The 20,116-nt window shown below is 42.0% G+C and overlaps 1 protein-coding gene across 1 annotated transcript; it reads left to right on the top strand.

Moving 5' to 3' along the window:
- Positions 1 to 2,411: 2,411 nt before the first annotated feature.
- Positions 2,412 to 19,953, top strand: STC2 (stanniocalcin 2). The gene is made up of 4 exons (XM_074292091.1): positions 2,412 to 2,896; positions 5,880 to 6,022; positions 10,771 to 10,982; positions 18,776 to 19,953. Exons 1-4 carry the CDS (start codon positions 2,746 to 2,748, stop codon positions 19,176 to 19,178), a joined length of 909 nt encoding a protein of 302 aa, XP_074148192.1. The 5' UTR covers positions 2,412 to 2,745; the 3' UTR covers positions 19,179 to 19,953.
- Positions 19,954 to 20,116: the final 163 nt, after the last annotated feature.

The following is a 20,116-nucleotide window of genomic DNA, read 5'->3' as shown; positions in this document are numbered from 1 at the left end:
TGCGAAAGGTATCCTATGAATCATAAAGGAAGATAAGTTTCTCTGCAATTACAAATTCAAAGTGCATTATTACTTAAGTGATAACGAGCTGGAGTGGCAGCCTTTCCGACGGCCACTTTGGTTTTGGATGGGAAAAGTCACAAGTGGCCACGGTTCTGAAGAGCCGGCCAATAGCTTCCCGTAACCCAGACATGTATGTGCTAGTCAGTCGGTGGGCCGGGGCCATCGCGGTGAGCAACACATTCCAATGGCTGCACCCCACCCCCTTCTTCATATTCCTCGTTTTCCACTGCTTGCCCCTAGTTCCCATGCAGGCACAACTCAGCTTCTCTGACAGCTGCGACCGGCCGAGAGGTTTGCAGCCGCCGCAGCAGCCCCGACTCCTACAGTCGCTCCCATTTCTCCTTGGCCCTCCAGTTGTAACAGACTCAAAGGTGGAGCGCAACTGGGTGAGGGGAAGGCGAAGGGAGCAGTGGACATCGAGGAAAGAAAGAACCGACTGCAAGAGCTTTGTCAATGCCCCCTCCCCCCCACCCCCAACTCCCAGCAATTCCTCTAGCTTTTCCTTTCAACTAAGCCTAAAGCCTTTTCCTAACCCAGCCTCGTCACATGGAAAAGGCAACCCCGCCGCCTGTGCGCCGCTCTGCGGAGAGAGGGGGCTGAGTTGGCTGGCTGGTGGGTGATGAAACCTCTGAAGTGGATTACCGCAGAAGGAAGGAGGGGGAGGTAAGGGGAAGTACAGGACTGGACCGGGGGGATCCTGGTCTCACCTGCTGTGGCCCGTTCTCCAATCCGCTTGGGGCAGCCGGGAGCAGGACTAGAGCTGGGGAGTTGGGGGAAGGGAAGGAATTCTAGCGATATCAAAAGCCGGGGTTAATTGGAAAGCTATAACCTAAACTGGAGATTCAGTTTCGAGGCTTAGATCTTGGACCCAACTTCAAACCCCCTGGCTCCTGAGACTAAGTCTCCATCAAACTTGGCCAGGCGGGTTTTGTCCCACACCCCCTGAACAGCAAATACGTGTGCGTTCACACGTACGTACACACACACACACACACACACACACACACACACACACACACACATTCCCAGCTACTAACTTTTCATCTCGATCCCGCAGCCCGAGCACAATACAGCGGAAATCGCTTGGAGTCTCTGTTGGGGGGAGGGAGGAGTTGGAAGTTGCGGGGGGGGGGGGGAAGAGGAGGGGAAAGGGGGAGAAGCACTCACTCGCCAAGATTACAGAGTAATGCATTTTCTCCACCTCAAAATTGGGAAGGGCTGCCCCAAGAATGGGGTCCGGTAGGCGCGGCGGCGGTGGCTCTGGACATTCTGGGCGCCTTAAGAGAAGCCTATTTGCAAAGGATTCAAGTGCCCTTTGGGCTCTGGGTCCGCCCTCAAGGAAGGCCTAGGCTACCAAGCTTCTCTTGCCTGTTTTGGCTACCTTATTTCCATACTGAGAACGTGCAAAAAGAAAATGGGAGAAGGAAGGGGGAGGGGAGAGGGGGGAGACAGCTTTCCACCTGGCTCTTCGTGTCCCAGCTCAAACTGGGGCCTGGGTGCAAGGAAAGAACTCACGTGCCCCCCCCCCCTTGTCTGGCATTGTCTCAGTCCAGTCAGGACGGTTTCCCGCCCAAAGCTATGCAATTAGTAAAAACAGTGGAGAAGGGGGAGATGCTCAAACAGAATATTATTTCTAGTTTTTCTGCCCAGGAACATTTTCTTCATACCACCATTCTCCCCAAACCCCAAATCAAACTATGACAGTGACCAGAATTAGTGTGCTCTGAAGCTGCTCCGTTTCACCAGCAACCCGGCTGAAATTTGCCCTCGGTCATGCTGGGTTTTATGAATAATGACTAGGAGACGGGAAACTTTCCCAAAGATGCAGATCCACGTCTTCTTTTGCATCTAATAGAATCAAGAGTTGAAAAGGACCTTAAAAAAAAAAAAAAAAAAAAAAAAGTCTAACCTAATGCCTTCCTTTCACGGATAAGGAAACTGAGGACCAGATAGTGAAGGGGCTTGCTCAAGGTCACATAGGTGATGAAAAGCAAAGCCAGCATTCTAACCTAGGTCCTTCTACTACAAATACAGCACTGAGCTATACCCGGCTGTTTCTCCTCTCTTAGAATCAGTAGCACTGAATCCCAGAAAGGACTGGAGCTGTCTCCCGGCTTCCGCTTCTGCTTCTGGGCCCTAAAGCCCGGAGCCTCAGGTAAATTCGAAACAGCTGTGACCTTTTTTTTTTTTTTTCCCCTGTCAGCAATTTCTATAAGCATATATTGATGGGTAAGGATATGCGTATAGATGTGGATGCATGTAGCATCCAGGTCGGCAAGTTCTTCCTAATATTAGCTTCCCTTAGCGTGTAGTAGTTAGGAACAAGCTCCGCCCCCTGACCATATAGTCAAACGGGGATGGGGCTGGGATTGGTCGGGGCTCGGGGGTAACACCTGCTCGACTCCTTCATTCAAATGACACCAGAGCTTCCAGGGATATTTGAAGCACCATCCTTTCCATTCCTGGGCACTTCCACAGCTCTGGCAACGGCACGGGTCACATGCTCCCCGAAGAGAGGTTACAGAGCTCCCTTCCCGAGCGCTCTGTGGAGTCAGAAAGGAGGAGGAGGAGGAAAAAGCAGAAGAAAGAGGAAGAGTAGAAGGAGGAGGAGAATACTCGAAGGAAGAGGAAGGGAACACAAAGAGTAAAGATTCTCAGAGCGGGAGCTTTGTAACTGCAACCATGTGTGTGGAGCGGTTCAGCCAATTAGTGACCCTGGCGTTGGTGTTGGTCAGCTTCGATCCCGTGCTGGGGACTGAAGCTACTAATCCACCCGAAGGGACGCAGGACAGAGCCATTCCGCAGAAAGGACGGCTCTCCTTGCAAAACACAGGTAGGTTAATGGGTGCTACGGTGACTGTAAAAAAACTGGATTTTGCAGTCTGTGACCACCCCAAAACCAACTCAACCCCTACCCCCTTTAATGCAATGGGTGCAAAAGCAGGAGTCTCTCTCTCTCTCTCTCTCTCTCTCTCTCTCTCTCTCTCTCTCTCTCTCTCTCTCTCTCTCTCTCTCTCTCTCTCTCTCTCGCTCTCTCGCTCTCTCGCTCTCTCTCGCTCTCTCGCTCTCTCGCTCGCTCTCTCTCGCTCGCTCTCTCTCGCTCTCTCTCCTCCTACCCTATCCTTCTTTCTCTCTCTCCCCTCCTTCCCTATCCTTCTCTCTCTCTCTCTTTCTTCCCCTCTCCTTCCCTCCTTCCCTCCCTCTCTCTTTCTTTTTTTCTATCCTATAGAAAACATGAGTTATCGAGCAGCGGTCTAGCATGCAAACTCTCCTGGGCCACCCCCTGATCGCCTGGCACACTGCTCGCGGGTTTCCGACTTTTCCTCTGCACAGAAATGCTCAGGCACCGGTAGCCCTGAATCCTCACGTGTTGCCGTGGCAATGAGCTGCCTGGATTGGGGTAGGGCTGCTTGCTGCTGTTCTCGTATTTGAAAGCTTCAAGGAAGCTTATATTAGTGTAGCAGCAACACTTCCCCTCTTGGCCTCAGTTTCCTCATTTACTTAAAAAGGGGGGGGGGGGCGAGGGATCTCTGAGATTCTTTCTACCTCGCAGTCCTATGACCCTGGGCAACTGAGCGGTGTGAAGGAGCGTGGCTCCCAATCCTAGACTGCGGGCATCAGGCTCAAGCTTCGCTCTGGGAAGTTGGCTCGTGCCCCTACTTCGCTTAAACTCAGCCCAGCGCCTTGGCTTCCATCTGGAAAGATGCTGTGTGTGCGAGCAGTTAACTTAGTTCGCTCTCCTGAGCCGGGGACCACGGGTTCTTACCGGCTTTTGGTTAAGACACAGCTCAAAGAGTTGGGGATGGGGTGGGGGAGGCGGGATCGGTTCCAAAACCGGCCGTTGCCTTCTTCTCTGGCGCAGAGCAGAGAGCGAAGAAAAATGATGCAACTGGCCGGGAACTGGACTGCTGCTGCCGTTGCGCCTCAAACCCTCGTGGGCGAGCCTCCTGGAAGAGCCCAAGCGTGCAATGCACGGGGCTGGACCTTTTCCCAGAGCGAAAGAAAAGCTTCCTGCAGCTTCTTTGCTCTCCCCACCCCCGGACGCCTTTTTTTTTTTTTTTTTTCCTTAACCGTGTTAATGCTGCAGCGGCACTAGTTCAAACCCCGTGCGAGCTAGAATGCACGAGTGCCCATTAGGGCTGATCACACGTGAAGCCCAGCAGCATGAAACATTCTCTGCACCCTGTGACTGCAGTGGGGGAGGGGGGTTATGGAGGAGGGAGAAGAAAGGAGTTTTTTCACCCATGTGCCAAACACAGACTTCATTCAGCTGAGTTTCCAGCCCTACCTCTCCAAATCCAAGATCTTAACCAAACCTTGACAAAGAATCAGTCGCCACTCCAACCACTAGTCCCTCCAGGGCTGCTTGTAAAGCTTTCCCAGAGAATAACACAATATAGTTCCTAATATAGCATGAGGCAACCAAGTGTGGTGGAGAAAGCAGACTGGAGCTAGAGGGAGGCACTGGGTTCTTTCCTACTGTCTATGTGACCTTGGGCAAGCTCCATAACCACTCTGGAATTGTAAAATGAAAGGGATAGGCAGTTATCTATAAGATCTCTTATAGCGCTGACCTCTTAAGGTCACTACCAGTTTTCAGTCCTGTGTACCCAGGTGCTCCCTGAGTTAATGACTACCCTGAAGCTGGTTGTCATAGCTCCACTGTGGGCCTACTTTGATTTCATTTTATCACCGTTTAAATAAGATTAAGGGGGGACTGGGATGGAATGTGTCATAGAGCCTACAGCTGAAAAGGGTGATAGTCTAATGTTATCATTTTACAGATTGAAGAAACTGTCTTGGAGAGAAAGTAAATGATTTGCCCATACAGATAGTGCTTAGAGAGCCTAGCATTCAAACGCAGCTCCTCTGACTCCAAATTCACTGCTCTTTCCACTATCCAATTTACAAAGAGTATTTAAGCAATCTCTTTCTTCTCATTCCTTTCAGAAGAAAATAAATTGTTGCCCTAAGAGGACAAGGGAGGAAGAGGGAGGGGGAGAAAAGGAAAGAGAGAGCTAGAGAGCCGGATCATACTGCTGGGTTTATGGAAAATTAAATGAAATCTTGTCGCATTCTCGAGTTCTAATTAAAGGAGCCTCTAACTGAGTAGATCATTCAGCTTCTGGGCATCATTCACTTAGCCCTGAAGGCTGCCCCCAAGTTGACTCTCTTCCTAAGCTCCTTGCAAACCACAGCTCCACCAGCTTGGTATTTTTAATGCAGATGGTTTTCTAGGCACTGCCTTAATAGGAATTTTGTTTTAATTTTTAGGTGTTGAATCATAAAGCTGAATTGAAACTCCATTTGGCAGAGATCCTTTTCTGCCAGGCAGGAAATGGATGGGATTTAATAGGCAGCAGCTCCTACAGATCTAAATAGAGACAAATGTTTTATTTAACCAATACCACCAAAATGGTGAAGTATTGCAAATGTAAAAGGGAGGTAAGGAGTCTATTTAAAAAAAAAATACTTGCCTGGTAGACTTAATAAGCAGAGTTTAAAATACCATCTGCTCTAAAACAAAATATTACCTCTAAGGGTTCAGTGAAAATGGTAGGATTAAATGGAATGGCAGAACACTGTCTTTTTTGGATACTATTTTTATAATGCAGGTTAGGTCTGAATTCTGCAAATAACTAGAGTTTTTAAATTTTGTTTATTTTGGGGGTTCTGTTTGTTTGCTTTTACTACATGCCAATGTCCTGTGCTTTGCATGCCCTAAAATAGTCATTAGAATTTTTTTTTAAATTCATGTTTCCTCAGTTTCCCAGTCTAACTATTTGTGTGGATTTGTCTTGAAATCTTTGTTTTAGCGGAAATCCAGCATTGCTTGGTGAATGCTGGCGACGTGGGATGTGGAGTATTTGAGTGCTTTGAAAACAACTCCTGTGAGATTAGAGGCTTGCATGATATTTGCATGACCTTCCTACACAATGCTGGAAAATTTGATGCCCAGGTAAAGAAAAATCTGAAGTGTCATTGAATGTGTAGTGTGAAAGGTTTTGTGAAATGCTCATAGGAAAAACATTTTTTTAATCTAATCTTGCCGATTTCATAAAAATTTAAGAGAAGTTGATGTCCCCTCCCCTAGTGCTCAGTTAAGTATTATGGGGGTCACAGAATTGACTCCATATTAAACCCTTCTGGGCTCTTAGGCTGAATGTGCGTAAGCAAAATGAAATAAAGTTGAGCAATCATCTGGGAATCTGAACAATGTAGACCAAGTTCAGGACAAAAAGTGCACACCCAGGAAGGCAAAAGAAATCCTGAGATGGCATCCCAACTTGATACCCTCACTTTCCTGCTCCCACACACTATTGCAACCATACAGTTTAGGGATAAGTTAGTCTAACACAGTATTTTTTTTTTGAGAATAGCAATATTCTTTAATGACTCCAAATATGCAGAAAATACAGGGTGTTCCAAAATTCCTGGTAGAGTTTTAAAGCTTTAAAAGAGAGTTCTTATATATTACAAACTTAAGTAAATATAATATATTAGTAAAAAAATTAAGATAAAAGTAGAAAAAAAACCTTGCTTCTAATTCAACAATAAGTTATTAAATACAAGACAACCATTATCATTTCTCTCAGAACACAAAAGCAATGATTATGATGATAATTTGCACTTATAAGACATTTTAAGGTTTTCATAATATTTTACAAACATGTAACCAATATAAAACCAATATAAAAATGCACATGTTCTCAATCTAGTAACAGAGTCCAAGTCTAGAAAAGATGTGTGTGTGTGTATATATATATGTGTGTGTGTGTGTGTGTGTGTGTGTGTGTGTGTGTATATATATCTATATCTATAGATATAGATATATATATCATTATCCCTAACTTTATAGATAAGAAATCTGACCCACAGAGAGATTCCCATGCTTTTGAGAGTCCATTTTTAATTGTACATCTTACTGATTCCAAATTCAGTGCTCAATTCACTATGCCTCACTGTTGATCACAGTATATAGTATTTTAGAAGCTACTTTAGCCCATTTTGCAAGGTTAGTTGAAGCTGAGAAGTCATACAAACAAGTTCCCCTCTTATTAGCATTGTAGGATTTTAGACTTGGGAAGGTATCTAGAACATCATTTGGTTCATTCCATCTCACCCTCCAGATAAGTAAACAGAGGCAGGAGAAAGGGAAAGGCTCTATTAAGAGACTGAATTGGAACTCAGATTTTCTAACTAGAAATACTCAGTATTTCTGCCATTCCTCACTGCCTCCAGTGGGACAATCTGAATGGTCCTTGCCTTCCTGTTTCTATCCTCCCCCAAGAATCTCCATGCTGCCCTCAGTTCTCCACTTTAACTAATTCTAATCTAGGTAGAATACACGACTAGTTTCATGTTAATCGTAATGAAAACAACTTTACTACATAGAGCATAGCAGCCAAACAGCAAAAAAAGAAAAAAAATGGCTCTGACATTGGCAATAAAAATATATTTTCAGAAAGCATATAACATTGGGCCCCTTGCCTTCATTTTCTCCCCAGACCATTTTATACATTATTAAAGCATCCTGTTATTAAGTCTTATAAACCTATTCTTCCATTTCACTGGGAAGAGATGAAAACATTTGGATGGGCCAACTACTTTTGACTTAACCTTGAAGTTTATATTAGCCTTGAGCTGATATTATTCTGTAAGCAATGCATACAAAGCAGTGTTGTCTCTTGTCGTCAGATGTTTTCCCCTTGGTTTTGGCATTGAGAAGTAACTGGCATCATATACCCTTCCTTAGAAGTAGGCTAAAAGAGACTTGCAGCTAGAGGCTGGGGTACTGGTTGAGAGATGTCAGAGGCAGCAGGGAGTGATGGCAGAATAACAGTAGAATAGATAAGCTCTGAAGCTCTACTTCCCCATCGCTCCTGGTAGACAAAAACCAATTGACATTCCCTGGAATTAGTAAGCATAGTAGAGTGGTTCTCTACTAAGAATCTGGTCTGATGCCTTACTAACAGTTGGCTCCAAGCTCTAAAAGGCTTTGCCAGTGGAACGAAAGTTTTGGCTACCCCTACCAGGCTAGAAGGACTTTGCATGAAGACTTGGTAATAGACTCGTGTCTGTCCTTGTATTGGAACAACTTAGCAAAACTGAAATGGCTTAAGCACCAGATGATGAAATTGTTTTCCCCTAGAAATTCTCCAAAGACTGTGGCATGGAGAGATAATATGAAATTGGATCCAAAAGGGATCTTTGAATTCATTTAGTCACAACGGTCTTCTTTTAGAGTTGAGAAAGCAAACCTAGAAGGGTGAAGCAAACACTTTATCCAATATCCAAGATCAATAATGGCAGACATGGGTCCCAAACGCAAGTTTTTCAATTTCAAATTGAGTGCTCTTTCCACTAGACTAGCTTTCTTCACCAATGAACAGAGTAGCAGAATATATGCTTAATTTTTATATTTCACAGATCCCTAAAACATTGAAATAATGATAAGTAAAGGAGCAGAAGAGAAAGGCAGTTACTTGATGTATTTATTAATTGCTATGGTCCTAAGATAAGAATCTTATTTTCAAAATCTATATATACCCATACACAATTCTCAAAGTTAGAGATTTCAGTTTCCGGAAGGTTTTCAGATGTGCCTATTACTCTGTACAATGACTGATCTTTTTTATTTCTTGAGATAGGTAGGATATAAGGTGGCAAGGTAGGGAGAAGAAAAAGAAAAGCAAAGAGCCAAAGACAAAGGAAAGAGAACTACATAGATTTTTTTCTGTTGCAAAGAAAATATATTCAAATATTGCAATTGCTTCCGAGAGAACCATAGAAATGTGCTGAATAGCCCCTGAATTCTAGTCCTAATCTTTTTACTTTTCTGACTCCTATGTAACTCCTTGTGTCTATCTAAAAGCCATGAGGTAAAGTCATCTGCAACAGCTTATTGCTATTGTAATGGAAAGTGTGAGGACTTGGGCAAATTTTGATACATAAGCCTGATCTGCCAATGGAGGTTGATAAAGGAACTAAGTGCTCCAACTCCCTTCTGAAGCCCGTAATAACTGTCTCTTTTCTAGAATAAGATACCAATAGGGCTGCCAGGAAAGAGAACTGTAAGCCAGATGTGTGCCTAGCTGGCTGGCTTGGCCACTCCAAGGCAGGGAGAGAGAGGAGGAGGGGGAGTGCCCATGTCATCTGGGTAGCTCAAATCTCCAGATGCTGCCAGGCAAGTGTCACAGAGACAACAATTCTAATAGCTTAAAAGAGTAGGGATCATTTTCCAGTGGAAAGGAATTTTCCTCCGGAAGGTGTGGGAGGAAAGTTCGTGGGGATTTAGGGAAGCAGTGTCCTAGGCAGGAGGGATCATAAGGATTTAGAGCCGGAAGAGACCTCAGAGGTCATTCAATCCAACTCCCTCATTTTACAGAGAAAGAATTAAAACTCAGAAATGGAGAATGGCTTATCCTTGATCACAGAGGCAATAAGAAGAGGCTAGAAGTCTGACCCTAGTCCCTCTGATGTGGAAGCCAGTGCTCTTTCCATTCCAGCTGGTTTTCCAGCAAGATAGAAAAGCCTATGTTAATATCTCTCCCTGAGACTGAAAATGGAAGCAGAAGGAAAAAGAGCAAGGCGATTCATTACAGCTGACTGAGGAATCCATGTACAATGAGCACATGCAAAAGGAACCTTCCATGGGAGGGAGGGGTGGGGAGAGGGGGGGAAGAGTGGAAGAGCACCCTGAGGGAGAATTGGGGTGGGAAGACAGTAGGTATAAACCTGATCAGTGATCATTCTGAGGAAAGCTACAGCTGCCTAGTCAGATATAACTGGAGCTTCCATCAGAGAGCGTCTGCAATGGGTAGAAAGAAAAAAAAAAAAAAAAAACTTTAATAAGGCATAGAGAGCCTTGCTATTTCTCAAGGTCTAGCTGACCCCACCTCCTGACTAATAAGAATGACAACAGCTTTTTTTTTTTTTTAATAGCACTGTGATTTTTTTTTTTTTTTCCAAAACAACCCTGGGAGGTCAGTAGCTATTGTTTTGGTTTGAATTTTTTTGGAGGCAATGAGGGTTAAGTGACTTGCCCAAAGTATTATGAGGCCAAATTTGAATGCATTGTGCTACCTAGCTGCCCCTAGGTAGTAGCTATTAGCCATTTTATAGATGAAGAATCTGAAGCTCAGTATTTTAATTATTTGTCCAAGGTCATATAGCTTGTAATTATCAAAACATTCTAGAATTTTACCCCAGATCTCCCAAATTTCCTGATTCCAACTGGGTTACTTTCCCTACTACAATATTTCACTTAACAAATTATTCTAAAGTGAACTATTACAGCTGTCAGCCCAGAAAGAACAAACATAAAATGTGAACATATAGAATCATAGTCTGCTAAAGCTGACATTGTATAGTTCTACTCTTTACTTTATATGGAAGCAAACTTAGAGGAAAACGCTTACTCAGAGTTATATAGTAGGAAACTGGAGGTCAGTAAAAAGAATGCTGGGTTTGGAATCTAAGGAACTGACTTCAAATATTGACTCTTACTGCTTTTGTGAACTTGACAAGTCATTTAATCTCTCTGTGCCTCAGTTTCCTCATCTGTAAAATGAGAGTTGGATTCAGTGGCTTCTAGGGTCATTAGAGTCACTTCCAGCTCTTGATCTATGAGTGACAGTACAAGAATTTAAATCTCCCAATGTGCACTTTTTTTTTTCTCTTTTCCTCCCATCTTTATTTGCTCAGGGTAAATCCTTCATTAAAGATGCCCTGAAATGTAAAGCCCATGCCCTGAGGCACAAATTCAGCTGCATCAGCCGGAAGTGCCCAGCCATCAAGGAGATGGTATTCCAGTTACAGCGGGAATGCTACCTGAAACACAACCTCTGCTCTGCTGCCAAAGAGAACATACAAGTGATGGTGGAGATGATTCATTTCAAAGATCTGCTAGTGCACGAGTGAGTTCTGGCTGCTTAGTCATAATTTAGCAGCAAAAGGAGTTTTCCCTTGCTTTGATCTGGTTGGGAATGATGTTGGGGGAAAGAAGGATGACCTCTTTTTTGAATAATTACTTTTCCTGAAAAAAAACAGAAAGGATTACAATTTTCTACCCAAAACCCTAATGGCACCTCCAGGCCTTTTCTCCCATTAGCATTTGCATGATGGTAAAAAGTATCAGCTACCTTTTCAAAACCCAGAAGCATCTGAGATGTGAAAGTTTTACTAAAACAATTATTAAGATAGTCTTTAAAAGGGCCTCAGAAATATCACTCACTTTGGTGTCACTTCAAGAAAAAAAATAGTTCCCTGGTTATTCTAATGAAATCCTATGAGCCACTGCTAGATTAAATCAAGGAAACAGCTTTAATCCACATCTATCATAACATCAGAAGTTTTAGAGACTAAAGGAACCATAGAGATAATTTAGGCAAAGCCCACCATCTTATAGAGGAGGCAACTAAGGCTCAAAAGGGATATGATTTTCCCAAATTTTCCCAAAGTCAAACAAGTAGTAAGTGGCCCAATAAGAATTCAGGCCAAGTTCAACTTCTTTTTAGGTAAACTAAGACCTTAAAGAACTCTTAAAATAAGTCAGAGACAACCAACTAGTATCTTGCCTGACAGTAAGACGGCTTTGTGAAGTAAAATACATGATCCCTGTTACGTAACTGGGATCCTAAAAAGAGATATAATTTGTCATAGACTGTACCAGAGAATTCATTCCCAAAGTCCCACACACTGGAGATTACTCCTTCTTTATCACCATTCACCTAGACTCTCCCAGAAAGCCAGATAGGGTTACTTAAAAAAAAAAAAAAAAAAAAAAAAAAAAACCTCATCATGAACTAAAGGGAATTTTTTTTTAAATTCTGAAGTGAGACGTTGGGATGTGATTATTCTGAAAAATAAAGAGTGATTAATAGATTCAGGATGGATGTCAAGTAGGTCAAATAATAGCAGGCCTTTATATCATAATTTAATTCAATTCAAAAAATATTTATTTAATCCCTAGTATGTTTAAAAATATTAATAGATGCTTTAAATTTACAAACCCATTTTTATATTGGATCTCTTTAATCCTCATGATACTCTGTAAAATGGGTAGTACAGATTTTTTTTGTCCCCATTTTATATATAAATAAACTGAGACTCTGAGTTGTTTAGGAAAGATCTCTGGATTCCAAATGCAGTCTTCTTTTTTCTATGCATCAGAAGTCTCTCCAATGATTGCTAGTGATTTGAAGGCCTTGAAATTTGCTGTTTATAATTCAAACTCACCAAATCTCAATATCTTTTGATGACCTAAGATGCCTAGAGTTATAGCAAGATTTGTTCCCACTAATGTCACCTAAAACTCCAGAATCAACCCTATATAAAAGAGAATGTGAAAATTCTATTTGTCCTGGAATGGGGCAACCTACCTTGGGACATGGAATAGACTGCCCTTACATCCAATGAGAGTATCTAGTAGTATGGGGAAAATCCACAAACTCAATTAAAAAATTGTTAAATATTTTCCCCTGAAAGATGATAGTAGATTCCAAGTGTTTCATTATTATTCAGCCTGACAACATCTCTAGATGGTAAAGTTGTGCTTCTTACTTTTCAATGAGAGAAACTGAGGCACTCAGAGATAAGAGTTGAAAGCAAATTCAAATCTTGCTCCTAAACCTTTCCCCTGGCCCATGATGGCAGCTCACTTCATAGCAAATAAGTAAGCCATTTCAGAGTTCCTAACTATGGCCTTTCTTTAATCTCTCACACATGCCTGTGATAGGTGAAGAGGGAGTTGTGAAACTCTCTCCTTTCTAAGCAGCTCTGGGAATGAGAGCTTGTCCCTCAAAACTCTTAAGTAAGACAAGAGGCAAATAGGCTTCATGGCCAAAAAACACTCACCAAGTTCATTCACGTGCATGACCAACACATCATTTAGGAAACAAAAATGTTGGCTCCATGCACTGAAAATGGGAAGATTAACTTAGAAGTCTCTATTATTCTTCTATGTCTTAGAGAAACTTGGGTCTTTCTGGAATGGTCTCCTTTAGAATTAAAAATTTTTAAACAAGTATTGCTAAATTTTCTGATTGGGACTACTGTCTGCTTTTTAAAGAATGATGGAGCCCTCCCTAAAAGTATGAGTTTTCTGGTGGGACCTGGAATGTAGGTCAGGGCTTGACCCATTTTGAAGAATTAGGAATCTCCTCAGGGACCCTACCCCACCCCCATGTTGTGGGGTTATTTCTGGGCTCCCAGGGACAAACTGCACAGATCCCTTAGTATTCAGGGACACTGAGAGATTCTAAAAAGAAGTAAAAACCCCGGTGGGAAAACCTGGCCTTCAGCATGATCTTGTCATGACAAGTTGACAAAATTCTTTTCCAGGGTTTTATCATCCCTGTTTAAGAGCCAAGAAAAGTGAAGTTCAGGAAAATTAAGTGCTATAACCCAGCGTAGCATGACTTTGTGTCAGAACCAGGGTTTCAAACCCAGCTCCTCTTCCTGTAGACCTAACGCTGTCTGTTTTATCAGTCCAAAGGCAGGAGCCTGTTTTAATGTCAGTGTAGCCTGAGACTCTAGTCACAACTAGAGTAATGGGTACCAAAAGATTTCAATCCTCCATGTGGAGATCAAGGAAACAGTCACTCTTAGAATATCTACCAGCCCACTTCCTCAGTCAGTCAGAACATTTGGTAAACCTTCTTTTCTTGACTCTTAAAAGAAAAAAAAAAAAAAAAAAAAAAACCTTTAAAAAAAAATTCAGTCTTAAGTAAAACTTCGTTCTGTAGAGCTATACAAATTGATTTCAGATTGAGGCTATGATACCTATAAGCTATGTGACTATCAGAATCATTTTGCCTCTTTGTGCCTCAGTTTCCTCCTTTATCAAATGAGAATAATAATCCCTGCACTACCAGTTTTACCAGATTATTGTGAGGAAAGAATATACTCCACAAATGTGAGTATCTTTGCTCTTTTGTCTCCTCCACCATCATCACCATCCCACACACACACCCAAAACCAAAAACTTTTCTGGTGTCATCAGACACTCCTCCAAGCCCCAGCCACCCTGGCTCTCCAGCCGTTACACTGTTGCTGTTTTGCTGGCAACAATCAGTGGTTTGGAGCTGCCAGGCACGTCTCCTTCCAAGTATTTTTTTAAATCCTTTAGCCTCGCTGACACCCAGTTAAAGGAGCTGGGCTTTGTCATTAGACACAGACTGAGGCTGCAGAATGAGAAGGCATCGTGCCAACCCAAGACGCAACTTAGATTAGCTGTGTTCTGCACACCCTGACAGTACGCAGCTCTTGTCAGGCAGAGAGTTCCAAGCTAAGTGAATAGGGCTGCCTAGCCCATACTCCCAGTCACCTCCGTGGGCTGCCAAGAACTGAGTAAAAGGCCCCCTGCTGAAGAATAGAGATCAGCCAACCAACCTGGATGGTTACAGCTGACTCCACCCCTCTCCTTGGAGAAGGAGACAGTAAAATGCAGAAAATAGAGTTACAGTAATAACTCCCAAGTCTATAAAGCACTTTCCCTCACAACAACCATAAACAGTAGGTAGTGCATTACGATTAGTATTATCATGGCTATGATTACTATTATTATTACCAATATCCCCCCCCATTTTAATAATTGGGAAGCTGAGACTTAGATAAGTAAAATGACTTACCCAATGCTATGCAGCTTCAGCTTCCTAAGTATCGGAGTTGGGATTTAAACTCAGTCTCCGAACTCCAAGCCAAAATTCTTTTCACCACATTGTTCTGCTTCTAAGAGTTCAATATGGAGATTGGACGAGTTAAGCAGCCCCAGATGCAACCAGGACTGGGTCTCGTTTCTCTGCCTCCCTTAGAGATTTCATTTGCAATTAGAGGCTCATTAAATGCAGTTTGATGCTCTTTCTGTTAAATACTGCACTGTCAGGACAAACAAAGGGTTTACAATTCAGAGGTGTCTTCTTATTTTACAAGAGACTGAAGCTTGGAGGGAGAAATTGAATTATTCAAGGTCACACAGCTGATAATGATAATAATTGGCCAGAGATTCAAACTCGGGGCTTCTGATCCCAAATTCAGGGTTGTTTTCTGTACCACTGTGGATCACTCTCTATTGGATCAAGCAGCAACGTATCTATAGGAAGTCTAAAGTCTCTATGTCTTTTCCATTTGCTATGGAAACTTGCAAAAAGTACCTCATTTTTCAGGGCTTTGATTTTTCCCTCTAGTGAAGCTTGAGGATTCATAAAGACTGATGGATTTTAAATACGACTTCATTCCTTTGTGGATCTCAAAGTGTAGCATATATGACAAGCAAAAATTCAAGTCTGCCCATTACTTAATATAAGTATTAACTATAATATAAGGCCTCTTAAGCATTTGCTACTCACAACCCTTTTCACCTGAGAAATTTTTGAACATAAAATAGATATATAAATCAAATATATACTGATAATCATAATTTTGCAACCCCCACATTCAGTTATGACTCCATATGAGGTTGGAACCACAGTTTAAGAGGAGCTGGAATCTAAGACTGCAAAGTCAGTCCTCATTGCTTTATTTGGGGATTCAGAGCTGGACAAGAACTTAAAGTTCATTTAGTCCCACTTTAAATGGTGCAATAAATAGAGCACTTTTTTGGCCTGGAGACAGAATGGCCTGAGTTCAAGGCTGCTTTAGACAGCTTACTAGCTATATGACCTTAGATCAGTCATCTAACTTCTTCCTGCCTCACTTTTTTCAGCTATAAAATGAGGAAAACAGCTGCCCCTACTTCCAACATTATTCTGAGGATTGAATGAATTAATATTTGTTTGGGATTTTTTTTTATTTGTTTGGGGTTTTAGCACAGTGCCTGGAAAATAGTAGATGCTATATAAATGCTTTATTTTCCTTAGTTTAAAGGGAGTTGAGGCCCAGAGAAAGGAAGCAGTCTTGCCCCAAGATCACACAGACAGTAAAATAGGAGAGCCAACTAGAAAAAAGATTTCTGGGCTCCCACTATTGCATAAAAATGACCAAAATTCAAACCCAATGCTTTTTCTACTACGGTGTGCCATAGGGAGTTTTATTCCTTCTCTTAAGTGAGCACACATTCCTAAGTGAATTTTATGACCCAAATAATGGCTCAGAGCAGAAATATTTAAACACTAAGGGCCCTGGGAAGCAAAAAGTGAAGAAGTGGATAACTTAGGAACCATGGCTGGCCACATTCCTGATAGCATTGGACTTTTGGGCTATTGTAGCCCCTGTGGGCTAAGAAAACCTTAAAAAGCAAACACTAAGAGTTGAACAAGAAACTGTCCCAGACTGGCCTTGAGACGTGGGAAGGAGGCATTGTGCCTGGTTTTGGATGGCTCACACAGCTCTGCCATTCCTTCCTCTGGCACCGTTTTCCTAACAACGTAACCCAAGGCAGGTGGAGTGGCCAGAGAACTGAATGTTTCTGCTTGAGGACACTTAGCCCTTATTCAGGGCAGCTCAGCATAGGCATTCTGCACGTCTCCAGTCTCAGGGAATTAAAGCGAATAACTACAGTCATTTCTTAAGCCCTTTTAATTGTTACAGAGGCTTACTTTGCTCCCCACATTCCTGTGAGGTAAGGCAGGCAGACATTCCCACCCCCATTTTATAAATGGAGGGTCAGAGAAACTATGATTTGCCTACAGTGATGTCAACACTGGTTTACAGACCCCAGTGTGTCAAAATAGAATACTGTGTTCTTTTTACGGACCCCCACAGACTAATCGTTCCTCCTTCTCTTCATCCTGGAAAGGCCCCAGACCAAACTGATTTATCCAAATCCTCTGCTGGTAAGTACCCAAGTCAGAACATCAACCTTTATGAGTTCAGGGACTAAGTAAGCCACGTATGTATGGGTTTGGCTAACCCTATGTAGTACTTTATTTAAAGACTTCCAATGGGGTTCTTAAAAATCCAGCATTCCTCTACTAAGCCAGATGAGCTTACCTTACAATCAGATATGGGCAAATCAGTTCCTTTTTCTGGGCCTGAATCTCCGCTAAAATCAGATGACTAGATTAGGTCTTCCTGATCTCTTTTCATCCTAGAAATTTTTACACAACTCTAGATATATAGATATATAAGGAGGTATATGATCAAACATTTACTAATAATAAATCATTATTTTGCAATATCCACATTCAGTTACACAACCTCATGTGTGATTGTGACCCACAGTTTAAAAAGCTTTGAATTACATAATCTCAGAAGTCTTTTTCAGGCCCAAATCCTACCATCTTTAAAATGACAAGGAAAATACTTTGTAAACTATAAATCCTTGTATTAAAGTGATTATTTTTTCATTAGCTCTTCCAACTAATTCATGAACAGGTATCTCCATTTCACAAACAAAGCAACTTTTTGTTTCAGCTTTTCATTTATTTTATTTTTTTAAATAATTATAACACTTTAAAGTTTGCAAAGCACTTTACACATGTTGTCCTTTTATCCTCACAAGAACCCATGAGGTAGATATTATTACCATCACTATTTTACAGATTAAGAAACTGAGACTGAGAAAGATTAAGTGAGTTGGACAGGATGGTATAGCTTGGAAGTATGTGAGGCAGGTTTTGAACTAAGGTTTCTCTATTTCCCCGAGTCCTTTAGTCTATTTACCATGCCACCCAAATGTCAAGATTTAGTACTTATTGTATTTGGTCTTGTTACTGAGAGGTTGTGGAGATTCATAGTCAAGAAGACCAGAGTTCAAGTCTATCAATAACACTAATGTTGTGCCTTTGAACAAGTTAGTCATCATTTCTGAGACTTATTTTCCCAATCTATAAAGTGGGGAGGGTTATATCTATAGTATCTATCTCAGAAGGCTCTTATGAGTCTTAAATAATTGATAGAAAGCAATTTTGAAATATTGTATAAATATCAGTTTTTGTACTGGCCTTTTATATACACATGTAGATATATACATAAGTATATAAAAGTATACACATATACACAGAGAAACATATCTATGTATTGGAGAAAAGAAAAGGGATATATTTTGTATGTGCATATATTTGTACATAAATACATCCCTTTTCTCCCCTCCATTAACTATATACAAACATGTACATTTATGTATATATTATGTATATTTCTATATATACCTGTGTATGTCACATGTGTGTATATATATATATATATATATTGCATATGTGCATACATATATATGGCCCAATTTCTATGTGTATACACACACACACACACACACACACACACACACACATGCATCTTTTCTCCTTTCCAATTAATTATAATCCTCCTATAGTTAGGGCCCATGTCTCATATCTCTTTACATCTCCAGCATTTAGCACCTTAGATCACAGATTTACAGCAGGCTACGAAGGCCAACCCCCTTATTTTACAGATGAAGGAAGTTACTCATCTAAGTATTAGGTATTCATTGAACACTTGGTTTTATTCATGATGGATCACATATTTTTGTCTAATTGACTTGACTAGGGTCACTCTTCTAAAACACTTCTATGTGAAACCCCTTAAAAGAGTTCAGCAAAAGCTGAGACATGGATGGATTGAATCCTTTCTCGTTCTAGAATTGTTCTTTTATTATCCATGTAGTGTTTGGAGGAACATGGACTGGGCCCTTATACTCGAGTTTCCTAAGCACGTTCCACTGTTTTATTTCATTCTTAGTGTCTGTTTTCTTCTCTCTTTCTTTCTTCCCTACCCTGGGCATCTGGCCCCTTCTTTGTACCTGGATTTCCAGACCCTATGTAGACCTGGTGAACATGCTGCTGACCTGTGGGGAAGAAGTGAAGGAGGCCATCACCCGAAGTGTGCAGGCTCAGTGTGAACAGAACTGGGGAAGCCTTTGTTCCATATTGAGCTTCTGCACCTCAGCTACTCAGGGGGAGCCAGCAGCCACTCCCAACAGACAGCTGCAGGCTGAAGGATCCAAGACCATCCAGGGTCATCCAGGGGATCTAGGATACCACCTCCCAGAATCAAGTGGGAGGGATGCTTCCAGAGGTGCCAAGGGGGAAAAAGGTAGCAAAACTCACCTAAATGCCCACATCCGGGGCAAAGCTGGAGGCCATGGAGCTCAGGGATCCCAGGGAAGTAATGAGTGGGAGGATGAACGGTCTGAGTATTCAGACATCCGGAGGTGAAAAAATATGCTCGTGATCATGAAATCTTTCCTCCATACAGTCCATTTTCTTATCTATGGACATTCCAAAACATTTACCATTAAAGAGGGGGGATGTCACATGCAGGGTATTAAGGGAATCGTGGACTTCATCAAAGGTGTATAAATAAGTGGAAGGGGCAGCTGAGATAGAGACTCCAAGGGCAGTCAGCTCTTGGTTGGACCTGGTGAATTTAGCACTTACACATATTTAAGTGAGTGCTCCAAATGTTGTCTTCATTTTAACTTTTGTCTTCTTTTGAGCAATAGAGCCAAGTGGATGTCAGTCTGATGGTTTGCTCTGTTGTGGGGGTGGGGAGGGAGAATATGAATTAGGGAGGGGGGGAACAGGGTTGGACATTTCCACCTGGGCCCACCCATTTCACCAATACTAGGCTCAGCTCTGTGACTTTTGGTGCTGACTTCCCAAAGAGTGGTTGGGGTCCCTGGAGATTTGGATTCAGATACAGCTATGAATGTCAAGTCATCATTGGGGATACAGGGAAGAAGAAGGGCTGAGAGGAAGAGGAGAGTCAGCTGTGATGCTTGGTATGAAGCTGAAATTGGGTTTCTTGCCCAGGTCCTTGATACAGAGAACTCTGGGTTTTGTTCTGAGCCATTGTTCCCTGTATGGGTGAAACTGCTTGTTTAAGTGGCCCCCACGTGTATCTTAACCACTGCTTTACTCCACAATTTGGCTTTTTATTTATCCAATGACATCTACTTGTCTGTTGTCTAAATAAATGGCTTTTAAACAAGGCTACCGGGTCATTAAAACCATGGGATCCTAAAAGTCAGCTGGAAAAGACTTTAGAAATCATCTATTTCTGTCATCTAAATAAATGTGTTTAGACAAGACAAGAACTATCATTAAAAAATATACATAGGTTGCTGACTAGAAGTGACCTTTAGGATCTAGTC

The sequence above is a fragment of the Sminthopsis crassicaudata genome, chromosome 2, assembly GCF_048593235.1.
Source record: "Sminthopsis crassicaudata isolate SCR6 chromosome 2, ASM4859323v1, whole genome shotgun sequence".
NCBI lineage: Eukaryota > Metazoa > Chordata > Mammalia > Dasyuromorphia > Dasyuridae > Sminthopsis > Sminthopsis crassicaudata.
Note: the sequence above shows the minus strand (reverse complement) of the source record. Positions and strands in the feature narration are given on the sequence as shown.

What these genes read in the sequence shown, in the direction of transcription:
- STC2 (XM_074292091.1), top strand. Translation starts at nt 2,746, where the DNA reads ATGTGTGTGGAGCGGTTCAGCCAATTAGTGACCCTGGCGTTGGTGTTG. An exon ending in GCTCTCCTTGCAAAACACAG is followed by an intron (nt 2,897 to 5,879) that starts GTAGGTTAATGG and finishes TCTTTGTTTTAG; the next exon opens with CGGAAATCCAGCATTGCTTG. An exon ending in AAAGATCTGCTAGTGCACGA is followed by an intron (nt 10,983 to 18,775) that starts GTGAGTTCTGGC and finishes CTGGATTTCCAG; the next exon opens with ACCCTATGTAGACCTGGTGA.